Source organism: Schistocerca nitens, chromosome 2, assembly GCF_023898315.1.
Source record: "Schistocerca nitens isolate TAMUIC-IGC-003100 chromosome 2, iqSchNite1.1, whole genome shotgun sequence".
NCBI lineage: Eukaryota > Metazoa > Arthropoda > Insecta > Orthoptera > Acrididae > Schistocerca > Schistocerca nitens.
This window is the reverse complement of record NC_064615.1, coordinates 266,680,847-266,706,725: the sequence shown is the minus strand read 5'-3', so window position 1 is coordinate 266,706,725 and position 25,879 is coordinate 266,680,847. Positions and strand designations below refer to the sequence as shown.

The window sequence follows — 25,879 nt, the reverse complement described above, 5'->3', positions numbered from 1 at the left end:
ACTGTGTCGCGGAGGGTACTTTTCGTACCACTAACTGAGCCCTCCAACCTTGCAAGAATGATTGTCGTTAAGCCTCTGTATTGTCTCTAATTTCTCGAATCCTCTCCTCGTAGTCAATACGCGAGACGTATGTAAGGTGAAGTAATATGTTGTCCGACTCTTCCTGGAAAGTGCTCTCTCGAAATTTTAATAGTAAATCTCTCCGTGATACGCAACGCCTCTTTTGTAACACCTGCCACTGGAGTTTGTTGAGCATCTCCGCAACGCTCTCGCACCGACTGAACGATCCCGTGGCGAAACGCACCGCTCTTCATTGGATCTTCCCTATGTCTTCTGCCAGTCCTACCTGACAGGGATCCCAGATAGATGAACAAGAATCCGTCAAACAAGCGCCTTATAAGACACTCCCTTCGTGGATGAGTCACATTTTCTTAAGATTCTTCCTATGAATCTCAGTCTGACACCTGCTTTTCCAAATACTTGTTTTCTGCGGTCATTCCACTTAAAGGTCGCTCTGGATTGTTACTCCTAGATGTTTTAAGGCAGATACTGTACTGTACTGCAGTGGATTTTTTTTTCCTATGAGCGCGCAGTATATTACTGTTATTTACGTTCCGGGCCAACTCCCAGAGGTTGCACCATTCATCAATTCTCTCGAGGTCATTTTACAAATCCTTACCATCTTCTGGCGTTGCTACTAGTGTTTTGTTGTAGATAACCGCATCATCTGCGGCCAGTTTTAAAGAAGATCCGACGCTTTATACTATATCATTTATATGTAGGCTACTGTACACAGTAACGGTCCTATGAAACTTCCTTGGGATACTCCCGAAATTACTTTTACATCTGTGGATTTTGTTCTGTTAACAGCGACGTGTTGAATTGTATCTCCTCTGATACTCGGTAAGGTCCTTTTTCTTTTGCACTAAACGGGACGGTGTCAAATGCCTTCCTGAAGTCAAGGAACATGGTATCAATCTGAGCCTCATTGTCTACGGCGCTGTAGATCTCGCCGGCCGGAGTGACCAAGCGGTTCTAGGCGCTACAGTCTGGAACCGCACGACCGCTACGGTCGCAGGTTCGAATCCTGTCTCGGGCATGGATGTGTGTGATGTCCTTAGGTTAGTTAGGTTTAAGTAGTTCTAAGTTCTAGGGGACTGATGACCTCAGAAGTTAAGTCCCATAGTACTCAGAGCCATTTTGAGCCTGTAGATCTCATGGAGTAACAGAGCGAGCTGAGTTTTCCAAGATCTCTGTTTGCAGAATCCATGCTGATTTTTATAGAGGAGATTTTCATTCTCCAAAAACGTCGTAATTCTTGGGCATAAAGATGTTCCATATAAGATACCAATGATCGCTATATTCTGTATTAAGGTACCAACGATCACTACATCTGTGTCTATACCCATTACACCTCCTGTGCCAATTTCCAGGTCTTTTTCTTTTAAAAATGACTAATTAGTTCTACTCAGTAATTCCTCTATGCGACAGAAGGATTTTTTTCGGCGAAACAGTTTCAGTTCACGTTTGAAAACACTTCAGCTATCTCTCAGCCATTTTATTTACATCGGTTTTCTGTCATAGCGTTTTGTAATTGAATATTTCCATGTCAAAGTTAGTTTCATTAAAGGGTAATGCAGATGATTTTCCCTCCCAGTGCGTGAAGAACTCTGTTTATCTGAGAGTCAGGTAGACTGTTGATAACGAAGTTCACAAGTGAATAAATGTACAGCGAGGCTATGATTAATGTTCCCAGCTGCTTAAAGAGATACCTACATGATATACGTTTGGGAAATTCACACATAATTCTTTTGTGCAATGAATACTTTTTGCCTAAGCAGTTAGTGAATAGTATCCCATAAGACGTCAATGAAAATACAGGTGGGCAAAATATGTTAACTTACTGACTCCCATATCCCCAAAGCTCGCAGCTATTCTTGTGGCGAAAGTAGCCAAACCTATACGTTTTAGCAGATTACTTCATGGTTTTTCAGATTTCATAAATTTGCAAGCCTAAGAGCTTACAATTTTCTACCCTTTTTGTTATTTCTTGTTGGTATACTAAGTTAATAGGAAGTGGAATGATTTTGACAGTGTAGAAATGGGTGAACTGTGCTTTCCAAGGTTTAAGGATAGCTCATCTGCCTAAACTCGTTCAGTAAGCTCAACAAAATTATCATTAATTGTTGTTAATAATTAATTAATTATGATTTCCTTGTTGATGCTTCTTTGCTTGGCTTCACAATATTGCTTGAATCATCTGCAGACATGACTGATTCTGCTTTCTGTTTAAATAGAATGGCAGATCATCAGAAACAGAAGTGGGCCAATGATCGGACCCTGTGGGACTCCCGTTGTAATTTCTCGCTACACATACAATGTGCCATCCTTCTTTGTATTATTCCAACAACCTACAATTACTTTCTGCATTCTGTTTCTGACTGATGTATCCGAGCAAGTCGGCGGTCGCTGAACATTGTTTGTCGGAAAATCACGCCATGGAGTATGACCGCACGAGGATTCTGGTACAGACGTCGAGATACTGGGACAGCGTTGTTAGAGAGGCCATCGAAATTCGCACCAAAATAACGACCTCATAAACCGTGACTGCGGCTATAATCTTAGCAAGGCTTGGGAACCAGCGATTGGGTTAATCAAGAGTAAATCGAACAAACGTATAGTTGTGACGACCACGGCGGACAGAGCCCTCACACCGACGTCATCTCAGACGCCGTCGCAACCTGTTCCACCGCGCGACCGTGGCGCGGGGCGCGGACGGCGGAGGGAGCGCGCCGCGGACGGAGGGTATTTAAATCGGCCGCCGCCGCGACCGAACCCAGTTCCCTCTGAGCAGCCATAGCGTACGGATCTCCGTGCCGGCACGTTCACAGGAGCTCAGTCCGTCAGTTCACCTGATGATGGCGACATGTATGATCGCCGAAATATTGTGCCCGTTGGGCACTATAGACCGGCAGCACACCCGTGGATATTTTGATGACCTTAGTAATGTTTTTATAGCTGTGGTTGTGTATTGCAGTATACAGTACTTTTTCAGGCATTATTTGTTCCTCCATTTATGCATGAAAAAAGACTATTCGTGTGATGGGATACTAATTGTTCAGTTTTCTCATGTTTGATAAAATTGTGCTACAAATCACTTTGGAAGCATAGGTTTATACTCAGTATAATAAAGGTGTTAATTTAATACATATATCTGCCTTAACCTTTCGCTGGTTGTTATCATTTCTTCCAACCTACAGAAGTGATTTGAGTATTTCAGAAGTTATTAGTATGTAAACAAGCTGTGAAAAAGTATGGGTCAAGTTTATACATACTTTGATGTGTATTGCTAATCATTACATCGTATTGTGTTGATAATTTTCACGGTATACAGCTGAATAAAACGAATTTCATCATGTCAAAGGTGTTTCATCTTTATCTTTCGAAAGGCCTCATCAGTGGCCTGAAATATGTACATAGTTACGTGTATACAATTTGGTTTTACACATTAGACAATGTACTCTGTTTTAATTTACACATTAGACACTATACGTGGAGGCTGTAAACACTTCTGTGACTTTTTGATGTGCTATAACGTAATAATAGTTCAAATTTCTACTTATGAGACTTGTAGATGCATCTCTGCAAGTGCTCTTGTTCTAAATTTAGAGCTATGCCTCAGAACAAGAGCACATGTAGAGCAGCATCTACAAATATCGAAAGTGGAAATTTGGACTATTATCACATTATAGAAAACTGACAATGACAGAGCAACGAAAGTTAAAGATCACCTCCTGTTTTCTTTATTTTCCTTCATGAGAAAGAGCAAGTGATTTTGTACTAGGTATGGTTTTGTTTGTATGGGAGACTCTCTATATAGGGTTTTAAAATAAGGAACTTGAGAATACTAATGTCAAACACTCGCAGACTTTTATTATATTTAGTATTTGATGGTTTTTGGTTATCCTTGGCAATGTAAATTTGTGTATTTGCTTCTCTTTTTATTTTTTGTCAATAATTATAAATAAGAAGTTTTTACCGTATTAGAAATCCAGAATGTAAGTTATTCAAAAAGGAGAACAGGCTGTAACTCCCACATAGTTGATTATACACATGTACTACTTCAAGTACTAGAAACATCCATATGCATTTGTTTCCAGACGTTAACTCAGTCTTCAAGTGTGAGATAAAATAATCTAGAATTGTTTTCTTTTCTAGGCAGCTTCACAGTGTTGTAACAAAATGGTGTCGCAAATACTTCCTGTAAGACAGATGGATTCAGATATTGCAAATGACTTAGCGCCATGCAGAGATCTGGGCAATTGTGAAAAAGGATTCGATTCAGTGAGAGAATTCCAACGTGATCAACAAAGACTGCTGAAAATACACGTTGATTACGACCTTGGCTTCTACTATGAAATTTGGTTTCCTGCAAAAACACTCCTGTGATCTTTTTGCAAAAAGGAAATGGCTTATGTGTTTTTGTTAAAGCAACAGAATCTCAGTTAAGAAAGTTAACGTAATGTGTATTTTTACCGGGACATAAATTGTATTCAGTATTTCAGAATGAGGTTCTCAAGGGACTTGCTGCTGTGTTATCTAAGTCTGCATCTATATCATCCATACTCTGCAAACCACAGTTAAGTTGATGGCAGTGTGTAGTTCCCATTATTAATTTCTCCATGTGCTCCACAACTGTTTCTTTAATTAATGAAAATTCCACTCCAGTGACTCTGTAGAACTCTATTAGTCCACAACCAGTTTAGGTTTTTCTGTTAAGCCATTCTGAAATGGATGTGAAAGTACCATACATACGATGGATCTACACGTGTATATGATTGAAGATGAAAAAAAACAAGGTTTACATATGTTTATGCACAGGTAGTCTATAAAACTGACATAGGAGAAGTAATATCCAGAAGAATGGCTTAACAAAAAAGTCGAATCCGGTAGTGATCTAAATAAAGTTCTGGAGAGCGACTGGAGCCACGTTTTCACTGATTATTGCCTTTGGTTCAGTTCTTACTCCTGTTCCCATTCCACTCACGTGTCAAACGCTTGATAAATGACTGCATAAATGCCTCTATGTGCGCTGCAATCAATCTGTCTTCGTGATCCCTACAGGATCGACACTTAGAAGATAGTGATATATTCTTAGATTCCAACTTAAAGCCCGTTCCTGAAACTTTGTACTTAGGATTTCTGGGGACAGTTATCGCCTATCTTCAAGCGTCTGCCAGTTCAGTTTCTTCAGCGTCTCTGTGACACTCTCCTATGGCTCAAACAACCGCGAGACCATTTGCGTTTCTCTGTGTGCGTTGAATATACCCTGTTGGTGGTATTCCGTGTTGGTCCCACACCTTAGACAGGATTCTATTACGGATCCACGAGCGTATTGTAAGCAAATCCTTCGGAGACTGATCTTACATTCTTAGTACGCTACAAATATACCGAAGTCTGCCACCTGCTTCACCTACAAGTGAGTCTATGTGACTGTTCCATTTCATTTCCCTATAGACTGTTACTCTCTGGAACGTGTTTGAGTTGAGCGATTCCAGTTGTAACTCACTTATATTGTTTTCGTAGGATACTACATTTTATTCGTTTCGTGTAGTGCTCAATTTTACAATTCTAAACAGCTGTAGCAAGATGACAATCTTTGCGTCACTTCGAAGTCTTATCAAGATCTGACTGAATATCTGACTAGCTTTTTTTTTATGTCGTACTACATCACGGACGACCATATCATTTGTGAAATGTCTAAGTTACCGTCCAGGAGAACGTTTGGAGAAAGAGTCAACTCAGGTTTGCCAGGCATTAGTCATTCTTCTCTAAACCCTTAGAAAGTTTTTATGTATATAGCCTGAAGGGGCGAGTGAACATTTTTACCGAGGCTGGGAATGGAAGCGGGTCTTCTGTTTACGAGGCAGGTGCGTTAGCCACGAAGCCAGCTTGGCACACCGGTTCACACAACTTAACGGATCCCTCCGTGATCCAGATTCTCAGTACCACCCCAGTTTTCTTTCAGTTCACCCTTACACATGAACAGAATAGCCGGGGCTCAGTCAATATACATAAAAGCATATCTGTATTGGACCATTAAACTCTATCATATAGTCTCATTTCATTTGTACAAGTACCTGCTCCTGGGTTTCAGGCTGGGTCCCCCATTTACGTTCGATGCTGAGGTGCCATTCCAGAACGTAGAGGGCCTCGGCAATTATGTTCGTATGTAAGAGGAAATTTACTGTATACTGTGCCGGTAGTGAGAATTTGGATCGAGGATGGATGCGTGACGGGGTAATCTGTACAACTGTGTGAACTGCTGTGCCAAGCTGGCTTAACGGCTGACGGCCCTGCCTAGTAAGCAGGACACTCGGGTTCGATTCCCGGTCTTGATGCAGTTTTCACTCGCCGCCTCAGTCTATACACATAAAATCATACCTCTGTGGGATTAGTAAAGTGTCTGAAATTGTGTCACTTCATTCTTATCAAAAAAGCTTGTGAAGTATTGTTCTCGTCTAAAATGTCAGAAAGGTTCGAAATAAGATTCAGAAGACTGCATACAACGACAGATTTATCAAATAAAAATAAAAATTTCTGACCAGACTCCTGTTTCTAGTGAGTTTAACCAGACGCGTTTGTACAGCAACATTGTAATGCTCGCAAGCCCTAATAGTGTTCTGGGCCTACTGAGCGCACTGAAGTAAAAAAATGGGAGCTTCGACAAATACTGACATTTGCTCAAAAAATTTGGTAGATGCCAAGAGTGGCTTCTGCATTTACAATTTCAATCAGAATTTTAACAAAAGCTAAAATGCTTAAACGGTGCTTTTTTGTATTACCAATACCTAGAGAGATGAAAGGAAAAGCCGATTTTGAAGACATAAAAAACGGAGCTGTGACTTTCTTTGAGGACTATGAATTTGGTCGAAATTAAAGTACCTTAAGCGGACTGTTACGTGAAACAAAATAAATTTTTCTGAAGATATACTTCATACTCAGACTAACCCATATACACCCAGAAGCTTTTGCCCACGGAGTTGTATGATGTCATTTATTAGTGACCACAAATAACAACTGTAACAGTAATTCGTAGTTGTCAGGTCTGGAAAGAGGTTTTTACAGTAGACCAACAGTGACTCAGTGGGTAAATAATGTAGTACACTACTATGGGACAGGGATAATCAATATAAAACTTATTTTACGGTAATCAGTGTTTATTAATAGAAATTAGATATTAGATTATATTATCACTAAGTATGAACTAATAGGTAGTCATATCGAGTAAGTAAGAAACATAAAACATGATATCATTGTGCATGAAACTGTGCAAAGTATTTGTCATGCAAATGCACGTTACATCTGGGACACGATTTGACAGTTTTATTTCCTCTTTTGTTTGACCTTGTGAGAATTGTATGTTTAGCTAAATGGGCTCTTACAGAAACAAGTACAGGAGTCCTCATTTGCTGCTGTGGCTCACTCTGCGTTTTAGAATTGCCATAAAGACCTTGTAACATATCGGCGTAATTTCAGAGTGTCTTCATTCGCTCCCAGTGACCTACCAAACAATGAAGAATAGTTGACTGCGACGTCTACTAGCCTCATCATAATTGGGATGTAACAGTTTTGGCCTCTTATTGACTCTTGTAAGCTCCGATATCACCATCTAGTCTGTCTACTCAGCCTATAAATCGGTTGTACTGATGCACAACGTTTGTATGACCAATATCAATTTTCTGTTTAGTAGCGACTGAATATCGGTGTGCTTCTAACATGCGATGTACTCCTCAATTCATTAGTTAGCAGTGTAACCCCGCAGTTGTTCCATGGTACGCCGTAAGCCTGCCGTTGTGGCCGAGCGGTTCTAGCCGCTTCAGTCTGGAACCGCGCTGCTGCTACAGTCGCAGGCTCGAATCCTACCTCGGGCATGGATGTATGTGAAGTCCTTAGGTTCGTTAGGTTTAAGTAGTTCTAAGTTTAGGGGACTGATGACCTCAGACGTTAACTCCCATAGTGCTCAGAGCCATTTGAACCATTTTTTTCGTACGGCGTATATACTCGTATCATCGTTTGTGTCCAGCCCGTAGTCATAAAATCCTCTGGTTTGTTTTCTACAAAACGTGACATTTGTCTACTCCATTCCGACAAACAGCTCCAGTAGTTGTCATAATCTTTCGCTGCGAGGCAGTTAGTAATCCTTGGGACGTAAAGAGATTGTCGCAATACAGAGAATATTGTGAGTCTGGATATTCATTCTTTATTTGTCAGTCTGGTAACAACACGTTCTCCAAGGCCTGTAAATCGTGGTTGAGATCGTCCCTCACGCAATTCAACTTGCAAACAGTACCCTACACGAGTTGCTGCAACCTGTGGTTTGAATCCAAAACGGATTTCCGTAAACATGCCGTTTACAGCTATGACGTCCATAACAGGGTGTCACTGATTCGTCAGTACTAAAGGCTTTCTCAATGGGAGCATACACGAGAAATTTTTCGTTCATGATGTCGAACAATGACCAAATTTTAGCCATTTTGTCACTTACGATTAAACTGTTATCTGCGATATGAAAATACCCGTGTATCTCTTTGAACCGGTTACGTCTCATGATTTGGCCACTAAATCATTGTGGGTATCTTCGTTGGTCTCCCAATAATGCGACGTCTAGGTAAAGGCGCGTAACCTCTGAGAATCAATATACCTAAAAAGCAGTTCATTTCATCTCCTGACAGACAGAAAGTAGTGTTATGGTTTCCAACGGCGTACATTACCGTGTGCCTTACAATGTGTTGTATGACGTCTTCGTTGAAAAATATATCAGTGAACTCGATTGGTTCATTATCTGTATTGAATGCAAGCACTACTCGTGGAGGTGGCGGTGACCTTTCATCCTGCTGGGGAAGCAAATCGCTCTTTGTTGATAATTCTTCCGGGTTATATTGCCGTGGTCCATGGCATTCTTTGTCAATTTGCGTGGCCTGGAGTTACGCCATCTTTTATGTCGTAAAGAAAGGCCTGCAGAATTATTGTCAGACGTGTCGGATTACCCAGACTGTTCATCAGTACGATGATGTCGCCACCGTGACCTGTGTCAACTGGTCACAGATGTCGTTGGGATAGGTTTACAGATCTGAGAAATAGTGGTAGGACTGACCTCAGTGATGGTAGTAGGGGGACTAAGTATGTTTCAGTACATTTTGTTAGTTCAGGGTGCCTGCATCAGGGGCAGGTATGCACTCAGGGGCAAACCTACTGTTCTTCTTTGATTGACAGGTACTTAACCTACTGTTCTCCTCTCATTGACAGGAACTTAACCTATTGTCCTGCTAAAAGGATCCTTCCTTTTGACTGACAGGCACTTAACCTATTGTTCCCCCTCCCCCCTCCCATCCCCCTCCCTCCTCAGGAAAACTCCAACCCACCCCTCCCCCTTGCTGCTACAGGTACACTTTAAGGCCGGGCTTCACAACATACATGGTCGCCGAGCAAGCTGTGAGCAGCAAGGTGTGAGCACAGAGCAGCGCCCCCCACTACCGGACCAGAGCCGAGAGTGGGGAAATCACGTGGGGCACACAACAGCTGCCGCCAGGCAATGTAAATCCGTGGCCACCTGCAGGGATATCACTCACGAATTATTACTGCGACAAATGAAACAAATAAAGGAGAATGTACACGTGCCACATAATTTTATTAGCTTAGTGTATGCGTCTACATTCGTAATAATTTGTGAACTGTTACACAGTAAAAGGTGTCACTGAAGTGTGGGATTCTCGGTTATCTTGTACTTTTTGCCCTTTACAACTGCGTCTATGTTCGGAGTAATTGTTCTTGTGCATTGTAGGCCCAGCGTGCAGTTTAAATTTCAATCAGACAATGCGTATCTCAGGCACGTCTTGTTACATTTCATTGCAGAGAACAGTTGTTCACAAACATACGTGGAACCGAACATTGATATTATTGTAGCCGCCAGTTTGTGCAAACGAGGAAATCTATCCTGAGGGAAGTGTCTGTAGAATTCCAAAATATTTTTCTTGTTCTCTCTCTGTATTCTCTGTCACACTGCAGCTCAGGACCAATCTCTTCAATATTCGCTGAATATGGAGAGGAGAACACATCAAAATCACTGTCTAGTGCTGTCAGATCTTGAAAGCGTTGATCAAATTCTTCCTTAAGGGCAACTAAACTATGTGAATAACGTTCACAGTCTTAGTGAAAATCTTGCATGGATGATAATTTAGGAAAATGAGCTATATTTCCTGTTTCCAGCTGACTCACCCAAAGTGTCAATTTCATTTTAAAAGCTCGTATTCGATCTATGAAATGAGTAATTAGCAGATTTTTACCTTGTAGTGAAATGTTCAAAGCATTCAGATGTCTAGTTAAATCTGCTAAGAACGCGAGATCACATTTTCATAACGGCTCTTTCAATTCAGGAACACACATGTTATTTATTTCCATGAACATATTTATCTCATTTAATAGGCAAAAAAATTGATTTAATAATTCGCCATGACTAAGCCAGCGGACCTCGCTGTAATAAGGCAGGCTACCATACTGGCTTTCCACTTCCTCAAGAAAGCTTTTAAATTGCCTGTGTTGTAGCCCATGCTTCCTTATATAATTGGTTGTACGAACAACAACACTCATCACATTTTTTAGAGTGATACTCTCTGCACATAAGTTTTCCTGGTGGCTCACACAGTGAACGCCCCTTATTTCATTCAGCACAGTCGGCTTTTGCATTTTCTCCTTCAACAGCGCAACGAAACCTGATTTTTTTCCCTGTCATCGCTGGTTCACCGTCTGTAGACACTGAAACTAAAGAATTCCACGACAATCCTATATTTTCAACACTTTCTTCAACACTACTTAAAATATCACCTCCGGTTGTAGTGTTCTTCATGGCTACTACATCGAAGAGATCCTCCTTCACCTGAAGATCTCTATTAACACCTCTAATAAATATGGCAAGCTGCGGTGTTCCAGTGATATCAACACTTTCATCCAGAGCTAGAGAATACGCCATAAAATCTTTACAGATATTTGCAAGCTGGCTCTGGATGTCGTCTGCCATGTCCTGTATGCGACACATAATGGTCATGTTAGATAATGGCACAATCCGAAACTGTTCAACTTGAGATGGACACAAATGTTCCGCTGCAACTACCAAACATTCTTTTATTAAATCGCCATCAGTGAAGGGGCGCTGGGATTTTGCTAAAAGCAAAGCAATTTTGTAACTCGCTCTGAGAGCTGCCTCAGTTGATTTTTCTTCGTCGTCCAGATCATCTTCGGATAGCTTCCTTTTAAGTTTAATAACGTCCTGTGCACGATCTGGTCCATCACATTTTCCACTTCCGTAGTCTTTCGCGTGGTACAACATATAATGTCGCTGCGAATCAAATTTCCTAAAAGAATTCAGCGTTTTGTGACATGCTAAACATTTTGCAACACCATCTTTTTCTGTAAACAGATACAATTCCTCCCAATGGGGGTTGAACTGCGAAAGCATGGTTGGGGTTACACAACGGAGACTTGACATGATTCGTAACCAGCGAAGTGACTGTTAAGAGCTGATCGTAGTACTTTAAACGTTACACAGTCGGCGCGAATTCAATAGGCACGCTGCGGCCCTATTCAAACGTGCGCGCGCATTTCCCCTCCCTCCCTACTCAGCGACCTTGCACCTGCTCGCGAGCACGTGCTTGAGCAGACGCGAGTACTCGCGCTCAAAACCGGCCAGTTGTTAAGCCCTGCTTTAAGGTCTGAGTTATTGGAATAGCCCCTCTCACTCTTATCAGTTTGGCTGACTAACGTCAATCAATGGAGAACAATAGGTTTTCCCCTGAGTGCATATCTGCCCTTGATATAAGCAACCTGTACTAACAAAATGCACTGAAACACACTTAGTCCCCCTACTGATGGTTGCGTCATGATAATACTTTTTGTGTTGTAGTACTGCCATCTTGGCTGGGACGAGTAACTGATTTCCTTTCAACCTATTTATGCCGTCACAAACCTCCGGTGTTTCTGTCTGATGTTGTACCTCTGCGAGGTGGAGCCATGTAAACATCTATGCCTTGGACATCTTTATCTCACCTACACCCTCCAGTAATTCGGCTATTTCATTAGTAGTAAGCACGTTACTGGACATAAGAAATAAAATAATAAGAATGTCAAGCATAATATATTCTCATGGGGTAGTTACAGATCCACAAATATATTTCAACTGATTTCAATTAGAAAAATAAATTATCTAAGAATAATTCGTATTTAGATCTCCAAATCACATATATAATTAACTACAGCAGAATTTGACCAAGAAATAACTTAATACATATGAAATGCCTACAACTGTATGCACTCGGTCACAAACTTTTTCCAAAAATCGACTTGTACCAACGTGCACTAATAACTATTATCTGAAATTATTCATCTACATCTACATCTACATGATTACTCTGCAATTCACACTTAAGTGCCTGGCAGAGGGTTCATCGAACCATTTTCATACTACTTCTCTACCATTCCACTCTCGAATGGCTCGTGGGAGAAAGGAACACCTAAATCTTTCCGTTCGAGTTCTGATTTCTCTTATTTTATTATGATGATCATTTTTCTCTACGTAGGTGGGTGTCAACAAAATATATGTACATTCGGAAGAGAAAGTTGGTGATTGAAATTTCGTAAATAGATCTCGCCGCAAAGTAAACCGCCTTTGTTTCAGTGACTGCCATCCCAACTCGCGTACCATATCAGTGACACTCTCACCTCTACTGCGCGACAACACGAAACGAACTGCCCTTCTTTGCTCTTTCTCGATGTCCTCCGTCAATCCTACCTGGTAAGGATCCCATACTGCGAAGCAGTATTCCAGCAGAGGAAGGACAAGTGTAATGTAGGCTGTCTCTTTAGTGGGTTTGTCGCATCTTCTAAGTGTTCCGCCAACAAAGCGCATTCTTTGTTTCGCCTTCCCCACAATATTATCTATGTGGTATTTCCAATTTAAGTTGCTCGTAACTGTAATTCCTAGGTATTTAGTCGAATTGACAGCCTTTAGATTTGTGCGATTTATCGTGTACCAAAAATTTATCGGATTTCTCTTAGTACCCATATGGATGACCTCGCCCTTTTCTTTGTTTAGTGCTAATTGCCACTTTTCGCACCATACAGAAATTCTCTCTAAATCTGTGACCTCTCTGAGAGGAAATCACGAATCCAGTCACACAACCGAGACGATATTCCATATGCACGCAATTTGATTAACAGTCGCTTGTGAGGAACGGTATCAAAAGCCTTCTGGAAATCTAGGAACATGTAATCGATCTGAGATCCCTTGTCGACAGCACTCGTTACTTCATGGGAATAAAGAGCTAGCTGTGTTGCACAAGAACGATATTTTCTGATTCCGTGTGGGTTATGTATCAATAAGTCGTTTTCTTCAAAGTGATTCATAATGTTCGCGTGCAGTATATGCTCCAAAATCCTACTGCAAATCAAGGTCAGTGATATGGGTCTGTAATTCAATGGGTTACTCCTATTTCCTTTCTTGAATATTCGTGTGGCCTGTGCTACTTTCCAGTCTTTAGGATCAGACCTTTCGTCAAGTGAGTGGTTGCATATGATTGCTAAGAAAGGCGCTATTGTGTCTGCATACTCTGAAACAAACGTGATTGGTATACCATCTGGACCGGAAGACTTGCCTTTCTTAAGTAATTTGAGTTGTTCAAATGTCTCTGAGCACTATGGGACTTAACTGCTGTGGTCATCAGTCCCCTAGAACTCAGAACTACTTAAACTTAACTAACCTAATGACATCACACACATCCATGCCCGAGGCAGGATTCGAACCTGCGACTGTAGCGGTCGCGCGGTTCCAGACTGTAGCGCCTAGAACCGCTCGGCCACTCTGGCCGGCCTAATTTGTTTCGCAACACCTAAGATATCTAATTTTATGTCACTCGTGCTAACAACTGTTCTGGTTTCGAATTCTGGAATATTTGCTTCGTCTTCTTTCGTGAAGGAATTACGGAAAACTGTATTTAGTAACTCCGCTTCAGTGGCACCATCTTCGGTAACATTTCCATCGCTATCGCGCAGTGACGGTATTGACTGTTTTTTGCCACTGGTGTACTTCATCTACCCAGTCGGCGCATGGACTGTAGCTTGTGCCTATTTCCGTCGTATCCTTGACGCAGGAAATTAGGCTGCAAACAGCTGCGGCCCCTCCTTCATTTCTACTTCTGTTGCTATAGGAGCCAGAAAGCTCGGCGCTAATGGACTGGCACATGTGTTGTGCGGGTCAGCCTATGTGCAGGCGTCCTTGCCAGGTTTCAGCAGGGTCGTTTTTGAGCCGGTGGGAATACATAGGTTAATGGATATTAATATTACACAAATAGTTTTATGTTTCTTATATAAAATGTACTTGTTGAAATGATGGTTTACATATTTTTGACAGCTGTATTTTCGTCACTTGTTTAAACCTTATCTAGAAGGTCTGCCAAACGAACAAATCTTTCGTAGTACTAAAACACCTGCTTTTAGCATTACGACAGCACTTATTCATAAATGTCATGCATACATTTTTGATAGCTTGTTTACGTACTAGTTACTTCCAGAACACATACAGATAACTGCTGCAGCTCGGTAGAATTGATAACAGGTAGCTCCTCTGTGGCGCTACTAAAGGGCACTAAAAATACGAGTAATTCGTTTGCACAAAAAATTTTACCCTCAAAAAATGGTTGTAAAACTGCCACAATTGATTTTCCCTCAACTATGACCTCATCCAGCGTGAAAATCGTGAATTTTACCACTACATGAAGCACAAAACGTTGTGAGTCTGATTCAGATTCCTTCTGTGGATAACTAAGAATACATGAATTATACCCAGCGACACTATGGAAGCTCCAAGGTAGGGATGGCGGTTGTGGCTGATACAACAGGTTTTCGGTTACACCTGTTTTTTTTTTTCGTCCAGTTTAACATGACTGTTGAAACCGCTCAGAATAACCGGTTTCTGAAATGGCCGAATTTCTGTTTTTTATTTTCGCAGACATTGAACGAAGATCGAAAAATACTAAGACTCACTCAGATTTTTGCGTTATACGTTTCCGTATACGTAGAATCAAAATATCAGACGAAGTAGGCAAGTAAAAGGAAACATAATACGTCTACTGTTCACTGCTTTCATCGAAAAATAACGAGGGGCTGAATACTGTAAAAAATTCACCAGTATTCTCCTACTGATTACAATTTTTTAAATGTCTGTAAAGAAACTACGTTCGTTATAATCGAGGATCATACGACCATTTGGGCATTACGAATAGTCAGTGCTACAGGGTGCAAACTGAGGTCGAAGAACTCTATTTCTCGTGTTATGTTATCCTTTTCTTAGGGCTGAAAGCAGATAAACCCATGTTATGTAGACAGAGGCTTCAGATTAACTGCTTTGTATTTTTATTATAAACTGTGGATGAATTGTTAAATTTTTAATTTGTTGCTCTTGCCAAACTTTCCTTTCCTTTCTCTTTCGTGTATATATATATATATATATATATATATATATATATATATATATATATATATATATATATATATAATTTTTAGCAGGAATTTAAATAGAACTGAGTTTTTGCTGAAAAAAGCAAACATGCTCCATCAAAAGACTCAAATGAACAATTGAGATAGTAGGCAAAATATAACATTTGCCAGTAACAATTACATGACAATAGTTAAAATTTTGATAATGAATTAACGCAATGTCGAATTTTATCGTCCACTGTGTTCATAAATACTCGCTCTATAATGTTTTGATCTGCACTCTGACTCCTTTCATTAGAAACGGTCATCATTCAGAGACGATACCAGTATTTCAGAAGCCACAATACCTCCTGCCAAACTTCTTTCTAAAAGTTGTGAGAAAATGAAACGCCTACAGCCATCCTTATGTTCTTGTTTATTGTGTAGCTACCGGTTTCGGCACTGCAGTGCGCCATCTTCAGGTTGTAGTTGATGCTGAAGGGGTTATTACGATCCACATATATACTGCATCAGTGGCCAACATAACTGGATTACGCAGGCTATCTGTAACTGTGATGGCCGAGTGGTTCTAGGCGCTTCAGTCCGGAACCGCGCTGCTGCTACGGTCGCAGGTTCGAATCCTGCTTCGGGCATGGGTGTGTGTGATGTCCTTAAGTTAGTTAGGTTTAAGCAGTTCTAAGTCTAGGGGACTGATGACCCCAGATGTTGAGTCCCATAGTGCTTGGAGCCATTTGATTTGTAACTGTGATGTCAGCATACCAACTCAGCTGGCAGTTGATGGTTGGAGTGCTGACATCACAGTTACATATAGCCTACGTAATCCAGTATTGTTGGCAACTGATGCAGTATATGCGTGGATCGTGATAGCCCCTTCAGCACGAGCAACGTCCTAAACTGGTAGCTACACAATAAATAAGATCATAAGGACGGCTGTAGGCGATTCATTTCCTTACAATGGTGAACGGCCGTAGCCCCCAAGACCTCCAGTCAAAAGGATGGACATACAAAAACTTCTTTTTAAAAAGGTTTTATATTAAACCAAACATTTTAGGACATTGCTGTGGTAACCTGATATATCGGTTTTATACCAGGTCATCAGTAAAAAAGGAAAAATATCTGTTATAACTGAGATGAAATGTTGTTCGAATGGAATGTTGTCTACTCCCGGGGCCTTGTTTCGACTCAGGTCTTTCAGTGCTCTGTCAAACTCTTCACGCAGTTACCGTATCTCCCATTTCATCTTCATCTACATCCTCTTCTATTTCCATAATATTGTCCTCAAGTACATCGCCCTTGTATAGACCCTCTATATACTCCTTCCACCTTTCTGCTTTCTCTTCTTTGCTTAGAACTGGGTTTCCATCTGAGCTCTTGATATTCATACAAGTGGTTCTCTTTTCTCCAAAGGTCTCTTTAATTTTCCTGTAGGCAGTATCTATCTTACCCCTAGTGAGATAAGCCTCTACACCCTTACATTTGTCCTCTAGCCATCCCTGCTTAGCCATTTTGCACTTCCTGTCGATATCATTTTTGAGACGTTTGTATTCCTTTTTGCCTGCTTCATTTACTGCATTTTTATATTTTCTCCTTTCATCAATTAAATTCAATATTTCTTCTGTTACCCAAGGATTTCTACTAGGTCGCGTCTTTTCACCTAGTTGATCCTCTTCTGCCTTCACTACTTCATCCCTCAAAGCTACCCATTCTTCTTCTACTGTGTTTCTTTCCCCCATTCTTCTCAATTGTTACCTTATGCTCTCCCTGAAACTCTGCACAACCTTTGGTTTAGTCAGTTTAACCAGGTCCCATCTCCTTAAATTCCCACCTTTTTGCAATTTCTTCAGTTTTAACCTACAGTTCATAACCAATAGATTGTGGTCAGAGTCCACATCTGCCCCTGGAAGTGTCTTACAATTTAAAACCTGGTTCCTAAATCTCTGTCTTACCATTATATAATCTATCTGAAACTTGTCAGTATCTCCAGACTTCTTCCATGTATACAACCTTCTTTTATGATTCTTGAACCAAGCGTTAGCTATGATTAAGTTATGCTCTGTGGAAAATCCTACCAGGCGGCTTCCTCTTTCATTTCTTGCCCCCAATCCATAGTCACCTACTAAGTTTCCTTCTCTTCCTTTTACTACTATCGAATTCCAGTCACCCATGAGTATTAAATTTTCGTCTCCCTCACTATCTGAAGATGAAATAAAGACCGAAAAATACCGGTTATTCAGAACTATAACACTGGTATCGGTTTGAATCAGTCTGTTTTTTCCCATCCCTACTCCAAGGAGTATACGGAGGAACGTCCCAGATTTCGAAACAAGCGAACGCCCTTGCTTCCGTAGTCCTGTTGACGTGTTCTAACATTTGAGTAGTTGGCTACGCCTTACTTAACGCAACCTGCTTGTGAGCACGCCGGCTTGGAAAGAAAGACTTGTCTGACGCTGCTGGTACGAGGTGACTTCAGAGGGTAAGCTGCACATGTCGTCCCCACCCTAGGAACCATGTGTACCAAGACACATTGTTAGAAAGGAGTACGCACTCCAGGTTTCCTGCAGACACGGTTCTGCTGCCGTGCGGCCAACAGGTGTATCACAGTGTTTAAATGTGATGGAGGGACAACTGGACGCGTACTACAAATTTGAAGTACGAGGGGCACTAAGATTCTTGTCGGTAAAATGTGTGAGTTGGACATAGATTCGCAGTGTAATTCTGGCGGTATACGGACCAAGCGCAGTGTCGTAGTGAAATGGTGCCAACAACTTGGCTAAGTCGCGCACGTGTGTGCGATGCTGGTCGGGAAGGAAGGCCATCGACGTCGTCGTCAGGCGACAATGTTCGGGCAATGGCAGCAGTCGCAGGTTTGCCGATGATGAGAACGCAAAGGTGCGGATTTCTATCGCCGAGGAACTGGAAGAGTGTTAGTACGTTGCGACCGTCGGTTACAGAGACTTGGTGACTACGTTGAAAAATACCACAGGGACATGTACGAGAGGCGTTCAAGGAGTAATGCAAGACGTTTTTTTCTGAAAGCAGGTTGGTTTTTGTTCAGGATTCCAATACACCATATTATTTCCCCCACACATTTGGCTACAAAATCCTATTTTTCAACATAATCTCCGTTCAACGCGACAGCCTTACGCCACCTTACTGGAAGGGCCTGTATTGCCGAGTGGTACCATTCTGTAACCTCCCAACAGATAAATAAATTCCGTAACCTACCAATAACAAGGGACTAACCTCCCAATAAAAATGTGACTCATATAAAACTTTTCAAAAGAAATCTCGTAATGTAACCTTTCAATAATTAACTGACTGTGACTCTAAACTGGTAAATCTGGACGTCAGCAATGCTGCGTCATGGCCCTGAAAAATTATTCTGAATAAACTGAAAATTCTTTCCTCAGTGATGTCGCCGAATAACGCATATATATCTGCTCCTGTAAGAAATTTTTCTGGCACAGCCCAGTACAGTGCTGGCCACTATATTCTGCCTTATGTATGAAAAACAGTTGATTTTCTTGACGATAAATGGGATGACTATGGATAGGAGAAATTAGTAAAAACTTTAAATTGAGATGAATGACTGTCAAAAGTTATCTTTATAAGAAAGATTATTATTGCAAGATTTTTGAAAAGCATTTACATGGGACTTTGATATAACAATAGTACAAAAATCAGTTGTAGCAATTAACAAACTTCCGCGGCAATAAGAACAACAATATTTTGCTTTTACCTTATACTACATCGCTCAAGCACCGCCATCGTTCTCCAAAACCGGCCTTGGTAATTCCATAACTCCACTGCTCTTCTCGAGCTACAAAACACGACTACTGGACTCCATTGTCCGAACTCCAGGACACAAGTGATCTCTGTGAGCTATACAACTCGACAACTGCTCTCTACGAGCGACCAGACCCAACCGCCCGACTGCGAGCTATTACTACTATAGCTGCCGACACTGATCTCTCTTCTGCGATTCTATTGTAGCTAACATATCGCAGGCAGCGCGTGAGCAATCCATCGAATCTGCTCAAGTGCGCTAACAATAAATTCCTTAGTCATGGACCTCTTACAACTCTACTGGTCAACGTTACAGGCAATGTCTTGCTGCATCATAGCCTGTCCCTCATTCAGGCACGCTTCCCGCGGAGTGCATCCTTCCCTGGGCCAAACAGGTGTGAGATCTGGACAATAGGGCGGATGAGTAAGAACAGTCCAATGCAGTTTTGTCAGCTGCTCTCGGTTACGCAAAGTTGTATGAAGCCTTGTGCTGTCATGGAGAAGGGGAAGTTCTTTTGCATTTTTCTGGCTAAGAACACGCTGGAGTAGTTTCTTCAATTTCTTGAGGGTAGCACAGTCACTTCAGAGTTGATCGTTGCACCATGAAGTGGGACATCATACAGAATAATTCCTTCAGAGTCCCAGGAGACCGTCGCCACGACTTTACCGGCTAAAGGTGAGGCTTTGAACTATTTTTCCCAGAGGAAAGGTGATGTGGCGCAGTTCCTCGGATTGCCGTTTTGTTTCCGGTTCGATGTGATGAACCCATGTTTGATCAAATGTGACGAAAAATTCTCACAATCAGCCGTGTAAAGCGCGAGCAGTTTCGTACAGAGAGTTCTTCGTTGCTCTTTATGGTCTTCTGTTAGGCGGTGAGGAACCCAGCGGGCGCACAGTTCTGAGTACCCCAACTGGCGGACGAATCTGTCGCCAATACCAGCAGAGACGTTCAGTTGAGCAGCAGGGTGTTTCATGGTGATTCGACGATCCCATCCAATGAGAGTGTCCGCACGTTCCAACACCGCAAGAGTCACACTTGTGCTACCTTGTCGCGATAATGACTGACGCCTCGCCCAACGACTCACTGTGCTTTTGTTCATTTCCAGGTCTCCTTTGACATTCTGAAAGCGCCTATGAATATATCTGCGATGCTTTTGTTTTCCGCCAGAAGTAGCTCAGTGACAGCTCTCTGCTTGGAACGCACCCCGTTACAGACGTCATTTTGTAGGCTGCGTATAGGGCCGCCACTTTCGCAACTTCATGAAATTATAGGGACTGGAGCGGGAATATTCCATGATGTCCCACAACAAATTCAGCATTTTTGAACCGAAATTGGCCGAGAAAAATATGTGTCGCATTACTTATTTAACGTCCCTTTATAGGGACTGAAGCGGGAATATTCCATGATGTCCGACAACAAATTCAGCCTTTTTTGAACCGAAATTGGCTGAGAGAAATATGTGTCGCATTATTTATTGAACGCTCCTTGTATCTGTTTCACTCGGCGTTGAATAGATGTTGCTTGCCCCGTCGTAATAACGTGGAACTTACTTTTTGACGTCGCATCGCAGTCTAGTACATCTTGAAATGTTTACCCTGCTGCTGCTGTGTCCTCCCCGCTGACTCCACCCCCTGTGGTGCCGCAGGTGATCAGCCCCGGCCTGGTGCTGACCGACGTCTTCCACGACTTCAAAGTGCTGACCCGCGAGGCCGTGCTGTCGCGGCCGCACCTGCGTCCTGAGGACGTGGCTGACGCGCTGCTCTACGCCCTCAGCACGCCCCCGCACGTGCAGGTAAGCGCAGCTGCGCCGGGTACCGCCTTTACTTCTCTCTGACCACAATACACAGCACGTCCTTGGAGCGAAGGACTGATTTAGAACGGCACAGGCCGCAACTCATGTACAGTATGGCATCACAAAGTTCCCGAAATATACGCGTTAACTTCATATCCCAGGAATCATTTAGCACAATAAATCGTAATGACGTGGAACGACTCATTTTACATTCACATGACTAACTAACTTGTAAGTATGGCTACGTGCTGAACATTTATAACCTTTTTTCTTTTATTTAATTTACTGATTTATTTAAATATACAGATCTAAGTAATTCCTACCCACCACCTTTTACATATTACAATGACACAAATTCTCTTACGTAATAGGAGGCGTAGTCAAGGAGAAACATTTTTCAGTTTGTTTTCAAATTATACTTTACTGTCTTTCAGACATTTTATATCACCTGGTAACTGATCAAAAAATTTTGTTCCAGCATTGTTCACTCCTTTTCGTGCTAAAGATAGTCTTAACGTGGAGTAATGAATGTCTTGTAATTATGTGCATCATTGTTCCTTTTGAACTGTAGTCAACTATTTACAACGAAATCAATGAGGGAATAAATATACTGTGAAGCAGTAGTCAGAATGCCCAACTGCTTAAACAGACTTCTACAAGATGATCGTGGATGAACACCAAGTATTGTTCTTACAGCAGATTTTTGAGCCATGAAGACTTTCTTTCTTAAAGATGAGTTAACTCATTATTCCATACGACACTATTGAATCAAAATACGCAAAATATGTCAGCTTACCGATTTGTCTCTCCCCAAGATTTGCAATGAATCTAAGTGCAAATCTGGCTGAACTAAATTGCTTTAGGGGTTCCAAAATGTGCTTTTTCCAGTTTAAATCATCGTCAGTATAGACACATAACGATTTTGAAGTTTCCACCGTATTTATTATTTCCTCACCATGTGCTACATTTATCACTGGCAGGGGTAAAATATAAGGAGCGAAAGGGTATTTACAATTTGTACAGAAACCAGATGGCAGTTATAAGAGTCGAGGGGCATGAAAGGGAAGCAGTGGTTGGGAAAGGAGTGAGACAGGGTTGTAGCCTCTCCCCGATGTTATTCAATCTGTATATTGAGCAAGCAGTAAAGGAAACAAAAGAAAAATTCGGAGTAGGTATTAAAATTCATGGAGAAGAAGTAAAAACTTTGAGGTTCGCCGATGACATTGTAATTCTGTCAGAGATAGCAAAGGACTTGGAAGAGCAGTTGAACGGAATGGACAGTGTCTTGAAAGGAGGGTCTAAGATGAACATCAACAAAAGCAAAACGAGGATAATGGAATGTAGTCAAATTAAATCGGGTGATGCTGAGGGGATTAGATTAGGAAATGAGACACTTAAAGTAGTAAAGGAGTTTTGCTATTTAGGGAGTAAAATAACTGATGATGGTCGAAGTAGAGAGGATATAAAATGTAGACTGGCAATGGCAAGGAAATCTTTTCTGAAGAAGAGAAATTTGTTAACATCGAGTATAGATTTAAGTGTCAGGAAGTCGTTTCTGAAAGTATTTGAATGGAGTGTAGCCATGTATGGAAGTGAAACATGGACGATAACCAGTTTGGACAAGAAGAGAATAGAAGCTTTCGAAATGTGGTGCTACAGAAGAATGCTGAAGATAAGGTGGGTAGATCACGTAACTAATGAGGAGGTATTGAATAGGATTGGGGAGAAGAGAAGTTCGTGGCACAACTTGACTAGAAGAAGGGATCGGTTGGTAGGACATGTTTTGAGGCATCAAGGGATCACAAATTTAGCATTGGAGGGCAGCGTGGAGGGTAAAAATCGTAGAGGGAGACCAAGAGATCAATACACTAAGCAGATTCAGAAGGATGTAAGTTGCAGTAGGTACTGGGAGATGAAGAAGCTTGCACAGGATAGAGTAGCATGGAGAGCTGCATCAAACCAGTCTCAGGACTGAGGACCACAACAACAACAACAACAACATAGTGCCGCTAGATATGCAGAACTGTATTATTTCAAACACTAGAAGACGAATGGGTAGCTTCGAGAGATGAAATAGTGAAGATAGCAGAGGGTCAAATAGATAAAAAAATAAGGCCTAGCACAAATCCACAGATGTCACAGGAGATATAGAATTTAATTCATGAAAGGAGAATATATGAAAATGTAGCGAAAAATGAGATTAACAGGGACTGAAAAATAGCTAACTAGGAATGGCTAGAGGACAAATGTCTATAGGACAAATGTAAGGATATGGAAGCATGTATCACTAGGGGAAAGACAGATACTGCCTGTGTGAAAATTAAAAAGGCCCATGGAGAAAAGAGAAGCTGCTGTAGCAACATCAAGAGCTCAGATGGGAAACCAATCCTAAAGCCGTCGGCACACGGACCGTGCTGTCGAACGTTAACGTCGAGCGTGCCAAGTCCAACGTGCTGCTGAACGCCTAGGAACGATGCGACTCGTGCATACGATACGTGGGCCCCAACGTGGTAAACGCGATAGCAATGCACTCCAGCGGCAGTTGAGAGATGTTTCTAGTTCGTAAATCACACTGTTTACTCAACGGGCGAGCGTAAAATTCCCACATTATCTCTATTAAAACGCACATTTCCTCCATCGTCCACGAAAAGGAAAGTACCGTGTCCAATCAGTAAGGACACAGGCTTATAAAAGTTCCATTACAAACAGTGCGGTACAAATGTGGAATACTTCTCCGCATAAGATATACATTATTTCGTCACTCCCACATTTTAGTAAAACCCCAAGGTCAGTCTTACTTGATCACTCACTGTTCCTGCCCAGTAGCAGAATCTTTGCAACACGCGAATTACGAAGCGTAAAAGAAAAAGGAGCAAAATATCTTTACACAAATAGCGCAAGCTGTCCTTTAAATTAAGCTAATCCAACAAAGTCACCCCTCAAAAAGAGGTGAACTTATAATTATATAACGTCAAATATTATAGTATATACTTATATTAAACTAATAATAAAGTATCACAACCTAATAAAAACGCCAATGTTACGAAAAAAAAGTGGTATTGTCAAGACATGAACCACCGCCCATTCAAACATTTATTAAGGGACATTGACGCTGCTCACTACGCTAAACCAACATCCAACTGTTAGCAACTAATCATATTATCTTACCCTTGCTGGAAACCTTAATCGTGGCTATGTTACTAACTGAAATTTAATTATAACAAACTGTACCAAGAACAATGCGTTTTGGGTGGATCTTCAGTGTGTGGCTGCCTTAAAATAGACTACTCTCAAAATACCCAAGTTATTGTTAATTCTTTTGCTACGAATATGATATTTCTCATTATTTTATTGGAACAAATCACACAGTTAACAACAGATTTTCCAGTGATTCTCAATTTGCTGGTTCTCAGAAACGGCATATATACGTATAAGCCTGAAATGAATGCCAATATGGCGCCCCACAACTCTGAACTGAAGGGAGACGGCGTGTGTGTGACGTAGGTGGCGTTGTGCCATCTCATTGGTCAACGCTCAGACGCACGCTCAGAATATCTGACATGCCAGATATTGCTCTGCACGTTCGGAAAGACTCCCGAACGTGCTCCTCCACGCTGTGACGTCATAAACTTGGCACGCTCAACGCTCAACGTTCGGATGCACGGTCCGTGTGCCGACGGCTTAAGGGAAGAACGGAAAGCTGAAAGGTGGAATGAGTATACAGAGGGGCTCTACAAGAGAAATGAACTTGAAGGCAATATTATAGAAAGACAACTGGGTGTACAGGAAGATGAGATGAGAGATAAGCTACTGCGAGAAGAATTTGAAAAAGCACTGAAGTCGAAACAAGGTCCCTGGAATTGACGACATTCCGTCAGAACTACTGATAGCCCTCGGAGAGTTGATAGGCACGAAAGGGAAACTGTGGCTGAGAGAAGAGAGTGACACAGGCTTGTAGCCTGTTTCCAGTTTTGTTCAGTCTGTGCATTGGGGAAGGAGTAAAGCAAACCGAAGGAAAAAAAAAACTGAGGAAGGAATTAAGTTCAGGTAGAAGCAATAAAAACTGCTGATACAGTAAACGATAAATATAATGCTTTTTCTCAAGAATTTTCTCGTGCTCTTTGAAAGCTGCTTTCTGTTAGAACGTTCAAAACAGGGTACTAGCACAAACAGGCAGCCTGGGTGGCTGACTAGAGGTATAAGAATATCTTGTAGAAGAAAGTGGCAATTATATCAATATGTTAGAAACAGTCAAAATCTAAATGCAGCAGCCCATTACAAACAGTATTATATGGTGCTTAAAAATGATATTAGGAAGGCAAAAAGTATGTGGTATGCAGATAGAATAGCTAAGTCTCAGGATAAAATTAAAACCATATGGTCAGTCGTAAAGGAAGTGGCTGATCTGCAGAGACAGGTCGAGGATATAGAATCAGTGCATAGTGTGAATGTCCCTGTTACTGATAAGTCGCATATATGTACAGTATTTAATAATCACTTTCTGAATATAGCAGGTGAACTAAATAGAAACCTAGTCCCAACAGGGAATCATATAGCGCTCTTAGAAAAAAGTGTTCCAAGACTATTACCTGAAATGCTCCTCCATGATACTGACAAGAGGGAGATTGAGTTAATAATTAAATCACTAAAGACCAAGAGCTCTCATGGATATGATGGGGTATCTAGCAGAATACTGAAGTACATATTGTTCTATGTATGTTAGCCCAGTACTTAGCCATATCTGTAACTTTTCC

The 25,879-nt window shown here is 41.5% G+C and overlaps 1 protein-coding gene across 1 annotated transcript in view; it reads left to right on the top strand.

The window, feature by feature from the left end:
* Positions 1-25,879, top strand: part of LOC126236008 (farnesol dehydrogenase-like) — a 106,127-nt gene that overhangs the window by 32,327 nt on the left and 47,921 nt on the right. The window contains exon 5 of the mRNA XM_049945016.1: positions 20,979-21,125. Within this exon, the coding sequence (XP_049800973.1) occupies positions 20,979-21,125 (147 nt within the window). The remainder of the gene's footprint in view (positions 1-20,978; positions 21,126-25,879) is intronic.